Source organism: Atractosteus spatula, chromosome 4 (assembly GCF_055471065.1).
Source record: "Atractosteus spatula isolate fAtrSpa1 chromosome 4, fAtrSpa1.hap1, whole genome shotgun sequence".
In the NCBI taxonomy this organism is placed as follows: Eukaryota; Metazoa; Chordata; class Actinopteri; order Semionotiformes; family Lepisosteidae; genus Atractosteus; species Atractosteus spatula.
The window spans coordinates 4,289,316-4,309,646 of NC_142709.1; the positions used below are offsets into that span (position 1 = coordinate 4,289,316).

Sequence of the window (20,331 nt, forward strand, 5' to 3'; positions counted from 1 at the left end):
TTAACATATTTCCACACCTCACTCATGTCATCTTGAGTCAAGGATTAAAATGAGCTAAAAAAAGACAATGTGTCACAATAATCAGAAACCCATGAATGTTTTACTCTACAATGAAGCTAGACTTCCTGATAGACTGCAGCATCCTGGGGAAACAGCAGTTGATATGGATACTCAATAACCCATGAATTTGACATTTTTTGGTATCTCAATATACAGTATACATATAATATACAGTATATACTGTACACCAAATTTTCGAATGTGCCTTAATGCTTTGTTTTGTTTAATTCGCATGTGAGTGAAGTAAAGCTTTTCAAAATGCCAAGTGTAGAAAAGAATTTAAGGTATCATTCTCAACGGCAAATGCTCAGTTCTGCTTTTTCCTCAGGCTTGTGGATGATCTGGATCTGGGCTTGTCTGTATTGAGAACAATAGTGCCAAACTGGACTAGGCACATGGAAAGCCTGAGCTCTCAGAGACATTTCAAGTGGAAGAACTGCAAGAACGTCCTCCTTCTAATGCAGATGTTTTACACCACTACGTTTTCAGACAAACCTGAATGATTATTATTCATCACAGTTGCTAACGAGCCAACCTACATAATTAACCATACCAGAGCTTCAGATGCATGCAGCGTGAGAGATGCTGTTTGTAAAACAAAACAAATAGAAAAACACCACAAGGAGGCCGAATCTGGTGCTCTGTTCCCAAGCTCAGTGATGAGAAGAGGTATTATATGAAGTACGCGCTATGGCTGCACAGAAGACAGCAAACCTAATCTGCTGCCCCTGCCTAACCAAATGTAGCAAGAAATTGCTGTTTAAATAAATGCAGTCTTTCCTATACCACAGGGATCTTTGGAGACACATCAGTGATTCTGCACCGTGCACTGCACAAAACCTGTGCAGTGAAGAAACATCCCATCACTCCCCCAGTGCAGACAAGCCAGAGTGGGTATAATTTATAGAAATAGCAACATATACACCACCCTGTCATTTTTCTTTGTCTTTCAAAAGTGAACTTGTATAGATACTACATCATCTATATTTAAACAATAAGCTATGCGTACAGTATGTTTATCATTCATTTATCATTCACCTTTTAGATGCATGTTGCCTGCCTCTGTTGGGAAAAAAAGCAATTCTAATTTGTTTCAATGAAAAGGATAAAAGATTATGAAGGAGATGAGAGGCATTTATAGCTTTGTGGGTTCACTGCCAACTTTTCACTCCTGTTACTAGCTACTGTACATTGCCGATTTACTTGGTGGACACCAATTATAGAACCCTGATTACATGGGAGGATCGATTGATCAGCTTCTGTGCCTGCACACGCACTCAAGAAATCCAGTGCTGTAATGCACGCTCTGTAAGGATGTTGCAAAGATATTCAATAGCAAACTGGGCAAAGCATAAAGGTTTCACTGATTTCCCAAGGTGTTTGATAGTGTGCACCAGTTTGACAAGTTCATCCCTCAACATAGCTGCTGCAGTGATTACAGTATTAAACATTTCTGTTCATATGTCGGCAGCAACAGAGCAAAGCACCCACAGAAAGGAAACTGGAGAACTCCATATTAAACTCAGCAGACAAATAAATGTTTCATACCGGCTCTATATTGAAATGAGTCAAGCCTTGAATATTGGCGCTTTCACCTGGAGAATGTACTCCAAATATTAATCAAAGGCTGTAAACAGGACATTTTCAATTCTTTAAAGTGGTAAGTAAGCAAACTAAAAGCTTGATTTAACACATTAAGCAAATCATAGCAATTAGAAAAATAAACAAAAACCCTTCATTCAAAGTGTTTTTTTCTTTGATAAGCCACCCCAGTACCTCCAGAAACACTGTGCTATTTCACACACCAGCATAGAAGCACGCAAACGATACAGCAGTTAGTTTAGAGCTAGAGTTACATTTCAGAAGCAATCAGAAATGACCAAAATCACAAATATGAATACTCATACATGCTCCTTGAACAAATTTGACCACAGTAACAAAGTAAGAAGCTCTTAATGTCCATTCTCCAAAGAAACATCACAAATGCTGATGCTTAATGTATACATTAAAGTAAAGATTAATCAAACGGCCTAATACGCCCCCAATAAATAGTGTTTTTGTTAATAATCAGATGTAGGTGCCTTGTGTACTCACTTGATGTAGTATGGCACTTTGTTTGGCGATATTGCCCTCTCCCAGGGACCCTGGACAGAAGCTGTAAACAAGAAAATCGCAGACATAGAGGGTCAATTTCAAAGCAAACAGGAAAGACAACATTAATCTTTCGAATTACATTTTTTCCCTTCACACCCAGGCTGTCCGAGAGGGGTCTGTTTGCTCAGCTGTCTGCGAAGCCAGGAAGGATTAACCTGCCACTCAGGAAAATTCTGCCCTAATCTGAGAGAAATTAAACTCGCTCAAGTGAAAAGATAAATGCAAACCTCTTCGTCTACTTGCACTTTAAACACCAGATAAAGAGCCGAACAAGCAGGAACCCTGTCATTCTGGTCCCCCCCACCATCCACAAAGTAAGAGAATCACGACAATTATCCCTCTTGTGCTATTTCTAGCCCTCAGTCTACTATTGCCCTCAAATGCTTTACTATCAGGGGATAAAAGAACTCTAGCTATGTTCCCATTTTTAATTAAATGAATGTGTCTTTTTCACTATCCAGTGAAGAATGAAACATCAGACCAGTTGTTAACCATATTAAGATTTATCTCTGAAATGCATACATTGGCATTGCATTGTATTTATTGCACAAACATATAACCTAACACATTCTGCTCTACCATGCAATAATAAAAATAAGAAATGCTACATGGCCAAGCCCATACTTTGAGTAAAATCATTTATTTTCTTTTTCATTTGGATATGATAGCCATAAATTCTACCCGACTGGCACTCCAGCAATGTTCTAAGCCAGAATTACAGACATACAGTAAATGTGGAAAATAATCATGCACTCCGAAAACTAAATGAAACACCGTCAAAGAACAAGCATTCTGACATTCCTTCCTTTAAAATTGTCCATGTCGCCATGTTCTGTTTGTTTTCAGACAGAAGCACCCTTGTCAAGGGAGAAAAACAGTCTGTGGCCACAGCTCTAAAACACACCTTGGAGCACACTGCTGAAATCCCATAAAACCAGTGAAGATGAACATTAAGACATTAGATTGCAGGCTGCATTTCTTTAATACAGCTTTTATGAACGGCTTTTGGAAATAATTTTGCACTGCTCAACTTACGTGTTACACAACAGTTATGCTTCATGCTTATTTCTCTCCAGCAGTCAAGCCTGTTTAACTGTTTTTATTGTCAAGATACCAACACTGTTGACATTCAGGAGTACATGGGGACAACAAATTTGTTGGCATGTGGTAAACTCTCGTAAAATTAAGAGCTCTCTGTTTTAGTTAATTGCAATGCTTGGATTACATATTGAACAATTCATGTTGGTCCAGTAGCTGTATTGATTTCTCTTAATTGATGTCTTGTGTTTTATTTTTTAACACATCTCCTCTATCTACAATTTTTAAACAATTATCAGAGACATGTCATCTCCAACTTTAAAGCCTACTTATATGTTGTATTGAGAGCAGATATTTGAAGTACATGACTATTAACAAATGTCTAACCCCAGTTATGGAAGGATTTGATTGGGAAAAGCACTTAATATATGTATATCTCATTCTGCTTATGCATAAGAACACTAAGCTGAGAGTGAAAAGAGGATATAGGTAAAAAAAATCTTTCTTCATCTGCTACTAGAATCCCTTTACAGATCGTATTTACCACAGGTGGGAACAGAAAACAAGACTGAAGAAAACTAGACACAGGTCATTTGGCATACCACATCTGTTTAAACCACCCCTGATTTTACGTTTACGGTTTGTCTTACTGATGTTTAAAATAATGTGTTTTTGTAAAGACAGCTACAGTATATATAACAATATTTCCAGGGGTTTGGTATTCGATTTGTGTGAAAAAAAGTTTCTTGCCATTTTTCTACATTCGGAATAAATGGAAAAGTAACTTCTGAAGGTTCTTTTATTCTACCTCCTTCCTTCTGAGCCCGTCAAAATTGTATTTGATCCTGGCTTGACATATGTTAACTACGCAGTAAGCTATTATATTATATCAATACTGTATTTTTAAAATGATTTTTAATTTTATTTTTTTAAATGTATTTGAATTATTTTACCCTTTATGTTACTGACAGAATAACTGCAACAGAGTCTAGTTTGCCACCAAGGCAAATTCACTTCAACTTGAGAAACCCTGGAATAACTCCAGGGAGTGGGCAAAGGTGTGAAAGAGGGCGAGGACACGGGGAAAGGTTCTGACACAACCAGACTTCCAGATCCCGTGTTTGGACTCCCATATTTTTCAAAGCAGGATTTTATTTCATCGTGTTTCCTCTCTCGATGTGCCTCTTGAGCCCTTTTCCCCTGCTTTGCCGGTCTCACCCCCGGCTCTCCTGTAACCCCCCTCCTCTGACTTATCTCCTTCTCTTCCCAGTGTCCTCAGTTGCCAGGCTTGACTTTTCACTTGATGATTAATCACCCTCTTTGTTCCATTCTTTCAGAGCTTCCTTTTAAAAGCAGGGAGGTTGTTTATCTTTTTATGCTATTGCTTTTTAATGAAATACTTAATGCTTTCACCTGCTTCTCTTTTACATTTTAAATTCCCAATTGGCATTTTTCTGGGTGGGGTTTCTGAATCATAATGGGGATATTAATTGGAGCAGATTTTATTTTGTACTATAGGCAGAAAAAATCCCATGTTTTGATCCAGGTAAGGTCAAGTCATTCATCCTGTAGATATTACATCCAAATAAACTACTGAAAAGACTATGGAAGTGTCATTCTTTCTTTAACCCCATCATACTGTACAATTTCATTGATTGGCGGATCAATATGTCATCAAAAAGCATTTTTCTGCTTTGAAGATAATTGTTTGACCCTTGAGGAAAAAAGAGTGTATGTTTACCTGATAAACCAAACCTATTTACTTCACATTAAACACAGCCCCTTCTACTTATGTACCCAGTTTGCACAAATAGTGTCGTCTTTTTAAAACACACTGGATGAAGCCCTCTCTAGTCTCATTTAACACTAACTATATGAAGCAGATAATGAACAGTGCATTCCTGTTATATCACCCATTATCACCGATTTGCACAGCAGAACAGAGCTGAACAGAAATCCACATCACCACTTACAGGAAACGAAATGGAGGACATCTCTTACATTAGACAAAAAAAAAGGTGTTTTTTATTTCAACTAGGTTTTCATCAGGTCCCTTCGGAGTTTCTGTTATTGGATCCGAAGCCCATGTTATCCTGCTAGACAGATGGTTGCAAGTGATGCCGCACACGTTAACTGGCGAGCCAATGAGATAATGAGAAAGACTACAGACTCTAAAACAGTCTGCGCCTCGTCCTGAAGTCGACTAACAATGCTGAATCGGGCATGCAGACCAACTATTCCACTGCCAGATAAGATTCGCTCAGCCACCATTCACAAATCTTTCCTGTGAAGACAGCATTGTACAGTTTATCAGCTCATCCCATCTCAATCACCATACTTATCCTCAGAGGAATTTCAAAAACAGAGAAAACAAAAGGGGGCAGTGGCATCTTCTTGTCTCCTGCCTCTTGCCCAGACTGGTGACCACATTCCACTTGGTGGGAGGGGTTTAGCATAATGTCATTACTATGGCAACTTACTGGAGAGGAAGTGCTGTGAAGTTGGGCCAAAGTCCCTGTGGGCTTCATGCAGCTGTTTGAGACGCTCTTCAATGGACACCTGGGGAGAGAGAGATGGGGAAACACAGGAGGGATGGTGCTGTTAAACTACAGAGTAGGTGTCATTTAAACTCATTTGTCTCAGAATCTGGCAGCTACGCTGGAAGCAGTCTGCCAGGAATGTCCTGAAGTGAAGCATGGAAATGCACTATGACTCTAAAAATCTACAATCACCAGCTCTCACATCAAAAGACCATAAAAGGACATGACACAGCTCAGAATGAAAGGAGAGTGGCTTTAAGGTATTGTTTGGTAAAAAACATCAGTTGATACTCCTGGACCCAAATCCCAATTTCTATCTATGAAGGTTAGACACCAAGTTCTAATATACTCTAGATATCAGAGTCTATGGACGAAAAAAAAAGTAAGATTTGAGTAAGATACTTTTTAAATATTTTGTACAGGGTGAGAACAAGGGAGTGCACAAAGTGTAGATGCATCTAAAAACTAGCTTCACAGGCTTTATCACTGTTAAGAGAGATTGATGAATTAATGTTTCCTGTGAATTTCTGTTAAGCCTCTTATTTTCCGTTTTTAATTATTTTTTGTTGTCTCAGTTTGTTGGATACGAAATACAGATTGACTTCTTCATGACTGCGAAGAAGAGAGATAAACACAGGACATTGGTGGGACCCACAATTTAGCTTATTTGTTGTCATAAACAGCAGTAGATGATGGGATTGAATAGAACTCCATTCAACGTGACATACTCTGGCCTTTATGCTATTAACTAAGTGTACTTTTAAACTACTAAAATTCACATAAGGGTTATCCCTCTCATGCTTGTTAATAATCCTGAATTCTAAATGATCTTTCCATTTTTTCTTTTGCTTCATAACTTGCTTTTATTTATTATTTATAAGAACAATCTCCTTCAGTTACAAGCAAATATATAGAATGGAGACTTCAATGGCTGTATACAGTATTTGCACTTTTAGAGTATGTCCAAAGGGACATCACATCAATCAATGCACAATCAACGCGTCCCCCAAAAAGGCAGACATCTTGGTATCAGAAAGAAAGGGTTCACGAATGTGTCTGAGTAAAGAGGAATTAATTCAGAATTGTATATTATAGGTGCACCCATTTCAAAAACCCTTGTAGGTATTGAGTGATATACAATTCTCACAGCAAAGCAATAACATGATCAAGAAAACTGTAATTGGGGGCATAACAAATTAAAATCTCTACCTGAGGGAATGATCATACATTAGAGATTATAGTTCCAAGATTCTTCTTCTTTATAGCAATGCAAAGGTGTGTTCTATGTTCCTGCACTACTGTATGCCTTCAATCCATCCATAGGAAAGCCATCATTTCCTATTTCATTGCATTTCTATATCAAATTATACAGGGTCATTAAAATCTAGCAGGATACTGTTACATAGAATTGAATTCATGCAGATTCCTGCAGTTATAATATTAAGCAGTTCTGATGTTGTCCCTCTGGCTATTTTTTTGGCCTGTAGGAAAGCTACGTTCAAATTCCAGGGCATGACAAGCGAAGAAAGGTAAGAAAAACCCATGACAGTTTTTTGACGTCAGTACCCACCCAGTTTCCCTTTCTGCCAGGGTTAAACTATGGTGTATGAGTGATAAGGCTGTGGCTCTGGTGTTCAGCTCTGTTCTGCCTCTTACACAAGTCCCTGCTACAGTACGTACAGTATGATGCTGACAAACCAGATACTATCCTTCTCCCTAAGCTTGCCTCTGCAGACCTTAAGTTCAGTGCATACAGTAGGTCCTCTAGCCAGAACCTCTGACCATCCTGTTACAATGTGTGCCTCAAACTAAAGTTTTAATTCACTGCTGTGCTTGGTCCTGTTCTGTAAATTATAAAATGTACTCTACTATGCAGCAAGTTCTAACCTATAGTAAGAACTGATTGTGTTCTGTTCAATATTTTTCACTTATAAAGTAAAAAAAAAACATTAAGACTTACAATGTTTAAATTCATTCCAATGAGATATCGACCTTCAGCATGCACAGACTGCCAAATGCAATAAGACTAACTAAAGGGGCTTGTAGGTTGTTCTCTCATATGCTGTCAGTATGTTGCAGTCTAGTGGTTTACAGCTGGAGAAAAGCCAGTCAGCTCCAGGCAAACCTCTCTTATTACAATGAGCTCAAACATTTGAGAATGCTCTCTTCCTCACTGATTGTATTATCTGCTTGTGTGTGAACAATACAAGAACATTTTATCGCAGTTTACTTTTAGAAGCAGCATGGGAAAAAAAATGACTATCTCAAATGCAGTTTATGCTTTAGCTACAGAATAAAAGCAATTTACATTTGTCACGGCATTTGTCAAGGCAGTGCCATTTCCAATATGTCGCTGGAATTTAACTTTCTATGAAACTTCACCTCTGTGCAGAGCTTTTGGGACACTTTGATGTGAAAGAACCCAAAGTTAAAATTCCAATCACGACAGACAACAGAACCTGATACCTCAATACTGTTTCCTAATAAATACATACGAACTGTCAGCAACAGTCTGCTGCAGGTTAGAACAGTTTAAGGAAAGAGTAACAGGCTGACAAAGAAAAAGCCAGGACAAAAGACCAATCATTTGGTGTCCCCTGCTTTGCAGTCTTCCGGTTTTTATCATTATATACAGCATGTAATTGCCAAAGTTTCCAAGAGTTTGATTTCCACTTTTGTTTCCAGCTTCTGTTTGGTCCATATGGAAGCCTTGGCAAGATACTGCTCAAGGCAACATGTGCAAAGTGACAGATGGAGTAAATGGTGCACCATCTAATTTGTAAATCATTACCAGCATCCTTGTGCATAGCTGCAGACCAACACCAGAAGGATGCTAAAACCTAAACTGTATACATCCGTTAGCTAGAGTATCTGTTTACCAGCACTAACTTGCAAAGCTAACCCTGTCTTCCTAATTGTCCAGATATCACTAGAATCTAGCCAGTAGAATATTCCAACATGGTCACTGATACATTTCTGGGGTGTGAATTAACTTGTGGAAGTTTATTTTTGGGTCATTCTGTTCATGTGCATTGCAATTGGTGCATTGGATATATTACATTGGGATGTAGCATAAAAGGCTTAAACTTCACCAATTCATGTTAGATAAAAAACCTTTCTATGAGAACCTGAAAGTACCTAAAAAGCTAGTTAATTCGTTTATAAAAAATAATGCAAAAACTGAAATTAGGTACTATGTGTTTTATTCATATAAAATCATTGTCCATGCTATATTTTGCCTTATGCAAATTTTCACCAGAAAGAAAACAGATACTTTTACTTTTGATTCAGACTGTGTCCTTGACTGGATTCAAACAAGTGTTGGTGCAGAACTGTCACAGATTCATTGGAGTTGCATGTGATGAAACTGATTACAAATCTTAGTGGAGCTGATTGAATATAGCTGTCAGGGGGTAGGGTGTGGGTCATATGTTTTTGACATTTTTTTAAAACAAATGGATCTGATTTTTCCACCAGAAGACATTTTGGTATTATCATTGATGTGCTCTCCAAGTGGGCTTCTATTGTCTCCATGTTATCATGAACGAGGGATCAGCACTGCCTTAAGGGATCAAACATAAGACTGAGAAAAAAACAACTCAGTTATTCTTAGGTCATCAGAATTGCAGCACTCAAAGTCCTGAAAATGACAATATATTCCTGTTGCTGTACAAGTCTTAAGATTTTGACAAATTCAGCAGTTTTGGACAACTGCCATCTAAGCACTTTGAGATAAAATATCACTTTATGATTTAATCTACAACTTGTTGAAGGGACCAAGAATGATTTCACTACCAAACAACCCCAAACAAAATATGATGTGATTTGTTCTTGTTTATGGGACCCTTCATGCAGGGGAATAATGCAAAAACCATATTCAAATAAGATGCTTTAGAGTAAGAGTCTTAAAAGCGAAAGAGAATTTATGATCAGATGTAGATATTTGCAAAGATCAGGGAAGGAAGACAGTGAGTGAGATGGAAAATGTTGCAATGGGAAGAAAGATGGATCAGTACTGCTGGGGGTGGTTTCATACTGAAGAGATGCTGAGGTGAGCACAATGCAGAGGAATGGCAGGTTTTTTTGGATATTTGTATATCCACTGATGAAAGATGCTAACGCGCAGGATTACAAACCGATGTCATCCAAACCAAAAGGCACATTTTTACATGACAACACTCAGGATAAAAGGTAAGGCGGGAATGACAAATGGTTTTTAAAGAGGATAAAAACCAAAAAGACCTTTTCTTTCAGCGAAAATGGAGCTTCACTTTAAGGATGGTTCCTGGTGAAACTGAAGAATATACATTACCTTGGAGATATCTCCCCCCTCCTTCATTTTCCCTGAGATTCTGGAGGTTTCCATGGAAACCTGATTAGAGTTATGGAAACAAGAGAACTCAATTGTATCTTTTAGAGTTACATAATTGTTGGACTGTAATTATTTTCAATTAACATGTATCACAGTAGAGCGCACATTACAACTAAAAACCGACTGTTTGATACATCCTAGCAGACACAAATACTTAATAAAATATTTAAATTTTAAATAACCCATTCAAGAATGTGACGATTGGGAAAGTAAAAAAAATGCAAGAAGACATTTACTGAAAGTACCAATGGTTCTTATTAGATTAGTTGTAGATTCCCAAAATGCAACACAGTACAGAGCAGACCTAACAGAAGTTCAGGTTTACAATATTATATTTATATAAATTATTCCATTCTTTCATGTCACAACTAAATGGCATTCAACAAGGGGCTACATCTGGGATACTGTCTCTCTCCTTAAAAGGAGATATGGTATTGTATAATTGTGTATCTGTATAACATTGTGCTTTTGCCTCGATTTCCTCGATCCACATCATCAATGACACACTCACCAATTTCTATGTACACTCCCTACAACCATGCTTTGATTGATGCTATACTACTAGCACCCATGGAGCTGTGGTAGCTCAGATGGCAAGGGTGTCTAGCTCCTACCCAGAAGGTCCTGGGTTCAATCCTGGGTAGGGGCAAGTGATAGAGCTCTAATTCCTTCTAGAAGGCTCCCAGGTCCACTCAGCCTGCTTTCCAAATGAGTACTGGGGGTTAACCTTGGGGGTAACAGGCTGGAGTGTGAAGCTGACCACATCACCTCCACCTCCAGTGCTCATATGCAAATGAGTATTTGGCATTATCATATGTATTTCTGTTAAAATTGGTACAGTATGGTATATTTTATGAATACTTAATTTCTCACACTGTCTTTTCTAATAATCTAATAATAATAATAACAACAACAACAACAATAATAATAATATTAATAATAATATTCCAGACACCCCACTCAAAGTGCTTTACAGGTAATGGGGATCCCCTCCATCACCACCAGTGTGCAGCCCCACCTGGATGATGCTCCAGTCCGCTCCCCACACACCAGCTCTCAGTGGGGAGGAGAGCAGAGTGATGAAGCCAGTTCAGAGAGGGGGATTATTAGAGGGTCATGATTGGTAAAGGCCAGGGGGAAAATGTGGTCAGGACACCGGCCCTTTTGTTCCCTGGTGGTTTTTGAATTCACAATTCAGATCTGAACTTAGACCTTTTCTCTGCCATTTGTTGAAACATGGCACTGGAGGTAAAATACATTGTATGATGCTCAGCTCCTGGCCCCTGAAAACTGCTTTTGAAGCTTTCTTGGTCTCTGCGGTAAGTGCTGTATCAGCCCAGGTATTCCTACAGAAAGTAGAGCTGATATTTTGCATTAGAGACTTGCCTTGGACTCGTGACCTTGGTTAATAACACTGGAATATGCCCCCTGTGTCAGCGAAACCAGGTCCTTTATAGTCTGCTGCAGCAGTCCTCTGGCTTTGAAAAGACCCATTCTTTCTACACACACTCCAAGCAGCCAAAGCACTCCAAGGCTGTTTCTGTAAAATTACACTCTGCGAATTGATCTGTTTCCCATTCTTCTTTAGAAACCTGACTTCAAACACAGCGAGGTCCTCTTGGAGAACAAGATAACAGTAGAATTCAATTACTCCGTGAATACTCCGTTTACACCGTGAATGGATCCGTTTAATGCCATACAAAAAGAAAAAATAAAGGAAAAGGAAAAAATATAACACTGGATGTGATGGTAGGATTTTAGGAATACATTTTAAATATCATCCTTTTATAACAATTATATTGAAGCATCAGACTGTTGTAGTCTAATGTGTTTCATAACCATTTTATTGATGCAATCTTAGGACACAATTAACCTGCGAGGTGCAGTTCAGAAGCAGATCTGGGTATGACAACACCTTCAGAAAGTGTCAAGTCAGTCTGTGGTTCCCATGACATGGCAGTCCGAATTCCAGTTAGGCACCCATTGTGGTTCATGCTACGCTATGTTATGCCATATGTGAACTATACTGTCACTAGAGTGATACCTAACTGGTGTGCAGTTAACTGACCAAAAAGTCATTGAACAGGAACAGATTGTGTTAGAGGTTATGTTTTACTAAAAAAAAGTAAATGACCTGTTGTGGGTGAAAAAATGATCATTTCAAGTTTAAATTCAATTGAGGCAGCAGCTCCTGAGAAAGAGGGGGTCTCTTCCTCTACTTGGGAGTCACAGAAGCATCTCAAGAATAGGAAAGTATAAGTTTAAGAAAGATTAGGAAATGTTTAATTTGTCAAATTTGCTTTCTATCATGAATACTTTAATTCCAAGAGTATTCTTTAAATAGAGTAGAATATTGAGGTAGAAACTATAAATTGTTCAAATCACACACAGTATAATTTAAATATAAATGCAATTACATGCACAAATGCAATTCATATAGTACTGTATGACTACACAGAGTACTGTACATTGTGTCCTTTCATGACTTGTATTGTGTATGTGAGTCTTTTTCTGCAGCCTCAGATGAATTGTTAGCAGAGAATTGTGTGATGCAAGCAACTTCCCTATGATCCACCTATGTCATTCAAAGCCTAATCAGGTCAGGTGGCTGCGATGCCAAAATCCTTCATCATTTCACTCTTTGCTAACTCCCTTGTTGACTTTGCTGTATACTTCATTGGTATGCAGGACTATAAAACTACATCTGATAACTTGATGCTTTGTGTTTTTCTTTTTTTATTTTACAGAAAGCACAAAGTGCTCAAACGCTTTTGTCTGTCACAAAGCTCCAAGGAGCTACCAGTAAGCTGATGAAAATGTTCTTAGGAGTTTTAAAGTTTTAGATGCAGGAACTTTCATGAACTTCTTGTTTTGCTGAAATGGACAAACTTGAAGTTCAGTAGTTACAGATAAACTTCAACAACACGACTGTGACAAAGAGCCTTTATGGATGTTTGCATGTTTGGCTTTAACTCGCTTTGTTTGTGGGGTGACAGCCTGACCACATGGATGAGGTAGTTAGAACACTTCACTTACTGAAGATAACTAAGAGCACAGAAGCATATGAATGAATGCTTGTGTTCACACCCTGATACTGTTTTAATAAACTTAATTTGGCCCAAAACATTATTTTGTTCAGCTGTCATTCACACTTTACTGACCAGCTAAGAAATGTCCAGGACTTTAATGTGTTGCTTTAATGTGATACAGATCATGATCTGCATCTACAATTTTCAAACACACATGACTGCAGTCAGAGCTAGACTAAGCAGCAAACTCAAAACTGATATATTTACATTTTGACCCTACTATATGAAAATAGTTTAACATATATCCAGACTAAAAAAGAAACAACTTAAAGAGGTTCAGGTGGGTAGCTGCGTCAGCATGCATAGGCTACAAAGGAACAGGTAATAGGTTTATTCCATACTGGAAAGAGAACAAATTAAACACAATGTTTCAGCTGTGGAGCCTTTACACCCGAAGAAGGCTCCACAACTTAAAGAAGTCATGTTTGAACTTGAATGCTGCCCTTCAATTTTTTCATAAAATAGGTCCATTGCTTGGTGAGTTTTCCTAACACAATGTTCTTCATTTTTAAATATCAAACACTAAGCTCACTCCCCCTGGTAAACAGGCCTGTGTAAATAGCAACATTAGTGCAAAGTGAAATGCAAATTTAACCCAACATCCTAAAAATCAGAAACACAAACACTTAACAAAAAAGGCACACAGCGAGGACACATATTGTTCTGCGCTGAGCAAATACAGACCATCGATTTCACAGAAACCCTGTTGGGGTGGCTCTTTTTATGACACTGTTTTTCTTTCAGTCACTCAGGAGCAGTAAAAGGAGATGAGTCCAACTCCTAATGACTTTCTTCGAGCTGATGTGCAGAATGAATGGAAAACTGCAGAGAAAGCTCCAAATTGCTGATAAATTACGGAGCTGCTGAGGCATGCCGGTACACGACTGCATTCATTAAGAAGCTTGTTTCTCAGGATGTTCACACTGAGTTTGCAGTCCCCCCCTCCCCACCCGTTTGCTGAAGGGCTTTTGTACTGAATGTCAAAGAAAGCCGGCATGCCTACGAACGCTAACTCGCATTTTCCATCCCTACTGGAAAGCAAACAAGAGAGAAAAAAAGGAAGGTCTGACCCCCTCCGCCAAACACACTTTATTTTTTAGTCCTCTGTAACAGTTGCTGCTTGTGAAGCTGAACAGCTGTGTTTGTGCAGAGAAAGCAAACAGACCAAGGGAAATTAAATGAGTTGTTATGAGAGCGCAGTCAAGTGGTGGTTTTCCTTCGTTGAATTAACAATATTCTGCACCCTGATGTACAGTACATTAGCAAAACTAAAACCCTTCGTGGTCGTGCTGCAACCACACCCTGAGCCCCTGTAACTGACTGATAAATCCTGAGATCCTGAGAACTAATTACACAAAGGAAACTGATCTGCTCCCGGTGGCTAACGAAGAGCAAACACTCAATTTCTTGCCACCCTAATGTCATGCTAATGCCAGCACCCCCTGACAGGAATATCTTACAAATCAACTGGGGATAGAAGCTCATGGAAAAAGGTCTTCGTTTCAGTAGCTAACATCGATAGGCAGCAAGTATAACATTATTTTATGTGATTAGAGCACAATTCACTCGCAAGTGGAAACTTGTGGAACTACATTTAAAACTGAGAACAGGAGGCATTTCTTTATCCAAAGGCCCGTGGGAATATGGAATAAGCTACTCCACCATGGTATTGAAGCTGAAATCCTGGCGTCATTCAAGAAACAGCTAGATGAGTTCCTTGGCTTAATTAACTACTAACTACCAAACTATATTAGGTTAGATTAGGTTTGTAATTTGTTTTATGTCATTATCCTTATTGTTTTGATTTTAGTTCCTAAAGGGCATGGATATTTCTGTATCGCAAGTGACATTATTAAACGCAGACATCTTCAAACAAGAAGATATTTCTGGAAAGGAGTGATGTCTGTAATTAGGACTACGCTCATTTATATACGTGTACAGAAGAGGGGAAAAGCTAAGGGAATTTAAATGAGTTTAAAGGCTCCTTTATTTGCGAAATCAGAGCTGTGTGGATTGCTTTACAACAACTCAATAACTTTGAAGTAAACTGCAAACAATTAATCATTTTCATTTACGGTAATATAAAGTAATCAACCGCTACAAGAATGCCTCCGAGCTGGACTTCCAGGCTCACATCTGCAGTGGTGTAATTTATTTAGGACACACTCACTGAGTGGTTATAAGAGATTCTAGCACTCTTCACACAGGCTGAGCACAAACAATCAATTGAATTGGGGCTCACCCAGATTTACTGACTGCTTCTTAAACAATCAATGCTAATGGTCCATATTAAAGCACTCTCTATGACTGCCGATACATTAGAAAGGCTCAGCTATGACACTGTTTCCCTTCAGGTCCATCAAACAATACAGCTAATTAATGGACCTTTCTGCCTCTACTACATTCACCAATGATCACAGGTGCTCTTTTGAAATATAACAGCAAAGTCCGTAAAAAGGCTTTTGTTGTCTTATTGCCTGAATAACATCCTTACAATACTGCTGCCAATGTCCTGTGCAAAATTATCCACTTTTCTTCAGACTTTCTTGTGTGTGCCCCATTTGCCCACCAGCACTTTTTCAGAATTAAAGTATGTATTTAAATATATGTATTTAAGAACTATCTGTTCTTCTCTTACCCAAAACAAACTAAAATAATTGGTCACTGTGTCCCTAACTAGCCATATGGCTTACAAATTCTTCAGCTTCCAGCAAGTACATTTTATACTGTACTGTACGTTTGAGGCGATAGCAGATCCTACTGGATCAGATAGGAGATTGCCCAGCTGCCCGCTTTACACCCTGGACTTCAAACTCATTATTCTCAGAGTAATAAAATTATTAATATTCTCATGTAATATTAATAATTAAATTAAGTAATTTAATTATTAATATTACATGAGAATAAGTGGGATTCCTACAGAAATATCCCACACCAAAGTTAGTAAGGCTAGGTTATTAACCATGGTGTCCTGGGTGGATGAATTCCACTCTGAGTTTGGGCAATGTGACTCATCTCTCAAGCCTGATCTCCCTGATATGCTGTGATCTAATTGGTTTGCTGGAACATACAGGTTTCCTCAATTTACCTAGGTACTGTAGGAGGTGCAATTCAAAGGTAAGATATGATAACTTTATTGGCCATATACAATTTCTTGCATTAGGAATTTGTCTTTTCACATACCCCAGCTTGCTCTCCATCAGACACACAGACAGGGAGAGAAACTGGGGGTCAGAGCACAGGGTCAGCCATTTACACAGCACCCCTGGAGCAGATGGGGTTAAGGGCTTTGCTCAGGGGGCCAACAGAGTAGGATTCCTCTGCCGGACATGGGATTTGAACCAGCAACCTCCCAGCCACAGGCGCAGATCCCTAGCCACAGTGCCACCACTCTGGTGCATGGAGTAGGTCCCCTCTTACAGTATGTGTACATGTGCTTTGGGGTAAAAGTGACTGGAAGTCAATATATACTGTAAATAGACCCAACCAGCCAGCCAACACAAGATCTGTGTGCTCTTCTTCTGTATACCTGACTCATAAAGCAAACTACAAAAAAGAATAACAGCTAGTCGATTGAGGGAATGAAATAGCTGTTAATTAGTTTGGCTTTATACTGAAACAAGAATAATTATTTGTGCTAAAAAACCTCATAGGGGTGAGTTTAAAAAAAAATTTTATTCTGCTCTGTTGGTACACAACAGTGCCTCTTCATTGAACCAGACATAAATCCCATCCTAGGATGCATATCTTGAATTGACAAATTAATTTCTAAAGTAATGAAATAATGTGATAGCATAATTAGGAATGGTGTGAATGATAATGATTAATTCAGGATGGGGGATCAGTCACAAACTTGATAAAATGTCAAATGGCCATCTTCCTTCTGTGTCTCAGCAGCAGCAAAAAGTTAATTACAGTTGCTGAGTGAAAAAAGCTAAGATTTGCCTAATAGCTTTTTCCTGCATTAAATTACGAGACTGCATTGGCTCAAAATATATTAAAACACAATTATACCAGAATAATTGCTAGAAACTGGAGCCTGAACATTAATATATAATATATGAAATAAATACTTGTGTGGAATTGTATTCATAGAAATACATTAATGTAGATATGTGGATGGACACACTGATTTGAAATAAGGATTATCTTTAAATTGCTTAATCTACCAAGAATGAAGTTTGTATGGCACAGAGACCTGTTCTGCTAACTTATGTGAGATGTTTGGAATTTGACAGGAGGCTCAAGACTGAAACCAATTTAATGCTCCTGTGATTCTTTCTCATCTCTTCATTATTTTCTTTCTCACATTAATATCCTTATTTGTAATATTATTATTATTATTATTATTATTATTATTATTATTATTAATAATAATAATAATAATAATAATAATAATTGCTTACACTTATATAGCGCTTTTTCTGGACACTCCACTCAAAGCGCTTTACAGGTAATGGGGACCTCCTTCCACCACCACCAATGTGCAGCCTCCACCATAATAGAAAGGGCTGCATGTTATATAATATTTAATAGGTCCAAACACAATATTATGACATCATGATCATTATGAATAATCATTATGAATGTATTCATGCTTCAAACAAATATGTATCAGCCCTTATAGATTCTTGTGTTTCAAAATTCTGGAAGGAACTACTTTTCTTTCTTTGAACTCAGAAAATTATTGTAAATGTGCTGTAGCTACGCACTACCATCAGTGTTACAACTGCAAATAATAATACCCTTAAACACTTTAGATGATCAAACTGTAATTGAAGTAATATGACATAAACACTGTATGTTAAAGACAACTGCAAGTCCTTTTAACAGTTAAAGGGGTGTCAGGTAAAATGAAATGCCAGTGAATTCTTTGTAAATATAATGCAGAAACTCTTCATTCACTGTTTCATTCAGTGGTGAAGTTAATTGCTACGTATTTTCAACTCTGAAAAGGTCAGATAATCATCCAACAATTCCACTTTAACATTTTTCACCCACTTACCACATGCAAAAAATATTGAATACAAAGTAAACCTACTCATGTGACAGCTACTTGAATGATTAAAATCCATTTTTGGCTGACTGAATCTGGAAATATGGCCGAGTTGATGGTTTGACAGACTATGACAGAGATCTCCAACCCTGATCCTGGAGAGCTTCAATCACCAGTTTCTAAAGATATGGGAACAATTTTATTGTGATCAATTAAACAGGTGATTTATTAAGTAATTTTAGAGATCATTCAGGACTAAATCCAAGTACTCTTCAGGGATCCGAGTTCTCTCAATTAAACAAATTACTTGCTTGATTCGTCAATAGGTGTTGTCAATCTTTAAAGAGAAGTGACTTATAAGACTAATTAGACTGGGGCTCTCCAGGACCAGGCTTGGAGACTATGAAATTGCTGTTGGCTTAACTTTTTACACCTCAGTCATATTCAAAGACCTTTTGCAGGTATGGATGGCATGATTCTATTTTCTGCATTTCTGCATTAGTAGACTTCAAACATTTGGATATAAGTTTCAAAACAGTTTGTGCTTTGCACAATATTCCAAGGAATATTTTGTACTTCCACTTTTTAAAATACGTTAAAACAAAAACATAAAATTTGTAACATTTTTCCTTGGATTCTTTTAAACCAGTGGGGTATTTTAACACAGTGGTTCTAAAACTGTGTTTCGTTCAAGGTCCACTGAACGAAAAGGTTCTGCATCTTAAAAAAATGAAGACAAAAGACATATAAAAGCCAGAGAAAACAAAAAAAAAACTAAAGCATGAAAGTGTCACCATAATGTGGCATTTAGCTTCAAGGTATAAAGGGGAACCATTACAATTAGGTGGTGAAGATGTCAGTAATAAAGTCCAGCCTCAGATATGTGATAATATCGCCCTCTGCTGGTCACTGTGTTCGGGGCATTTTTAAGAATGCCATCTGTTAACACTAATATTTTTGTAAAGGAAAAAGTGTTTCTCTTATTACCTTTGACTATGAGGAGCTACACACACAGTGATGAACAACTGCTGTATGTGGCACTGCAGCCATTCCTTTAGTCTTTATAAACTCATCTGGCTTAGTCTGGTCTACAGGGTTCCCTGCATCTCAGGACTCTTCTGTGGTTTGAAATCCAGTTGCATACTAAGGCTTTGATTAATTTTTGCAGCTAATTAGAACTGATGGCCTTTACTTGCCAGAATTATATGAATTTTAAAAAGTGTTTTTTTTCTCAGCCTTTTAAAAAAGATCTTGTAAAAAAGGGGTACAACTTCAAACATAGGACACAGTTGTATTACAAAGAGAGAAGTTTAAAATTAAACACCGAACCACACAATGCATTCTGTTCAAGTGGTAAGGACAGCAAGTATCAGGCAACTTTAGCAGCATTTCATCTCTGAGGTGCTTGGACTTTAATTACAACTTTATCAGCGGAAGAGAGGAAATTAAAGACACAGATTCCTCTCAGATTGATTATGGATAAAGGATTATAAAGTGACAGTTGTTTAGAAGTGGTGCAAAACTAATTAAATTCATTAATTAGTTTTCACGATTAATCATTTTAAGCCAAGATAGTAATCAGTTTTTCTTTAATGTGTATCAATTGCACATACAGTATGTGTAAATGTTTATAAATCCACAACTTATACTGAAGAAGAAAATATACACATCTCTCGCTCATGGAGTTTCTTCCTCTATAAATGACTGTCTATTAAGATTGGAAATTAAATGGAATTATGTCTTAGAATGTAAAGTTATAAAAGTTTTTGATTTATTTATTGCTGGTACTATTGATCCCCCCAAAACCCTACTTAAACTTGTTTTTAACGATGCCCAGGGGAGTCAGCTTCTAAAGTGGGCTTGGATAGTTTGTTCCAATGAACCGCAATACTCGGTGTCAATAAGTGATTCCTAAATACATTTTTGTTCATATTTTATTGAAATAATAATAAATAAGGACAAGTGTTAGATTCAATTACTTTCACTTTGATTTTTAAATGAATATTTAAACAATTTAAAATGCCATGCAGAATAAGGTTGAGTACAAATTCTAACTGTTATCTAATAAGATCCTTTTCTTTT

General features: G+C 37.7%; 1 protein-coding gene across 8 annotated transcripts in view; it reads right to left on the bottom strand.

The window, feature by feature from the left end:
* The window catches only part of dmd (dystrophin), a 721,300-nt gene that overhangs the window by 99,504 nt on the left and 601,465 nt on the right, over nt 1-20,331 (bottom strand). For all 8 annotated transcript variants that reach the window (XM_088914984.1, XM_088914986.1, XM_088914981.1 and 5 more), the window contains 2 exons: nt 5,733-5,811; nt 2,155-2,215 (listed from right to left, as the gene is read on the bottom strand). In XM_088914984.1, coding sequence (XP_088771110.1) covers nt 2,155-2,215; nt 5,733-5,811 — 140 coding nt within the window. The remainder of the gene's footprint in view (nt 1-2,154; nt 2,216-5,732; nt 5,812-20,331) is intronic.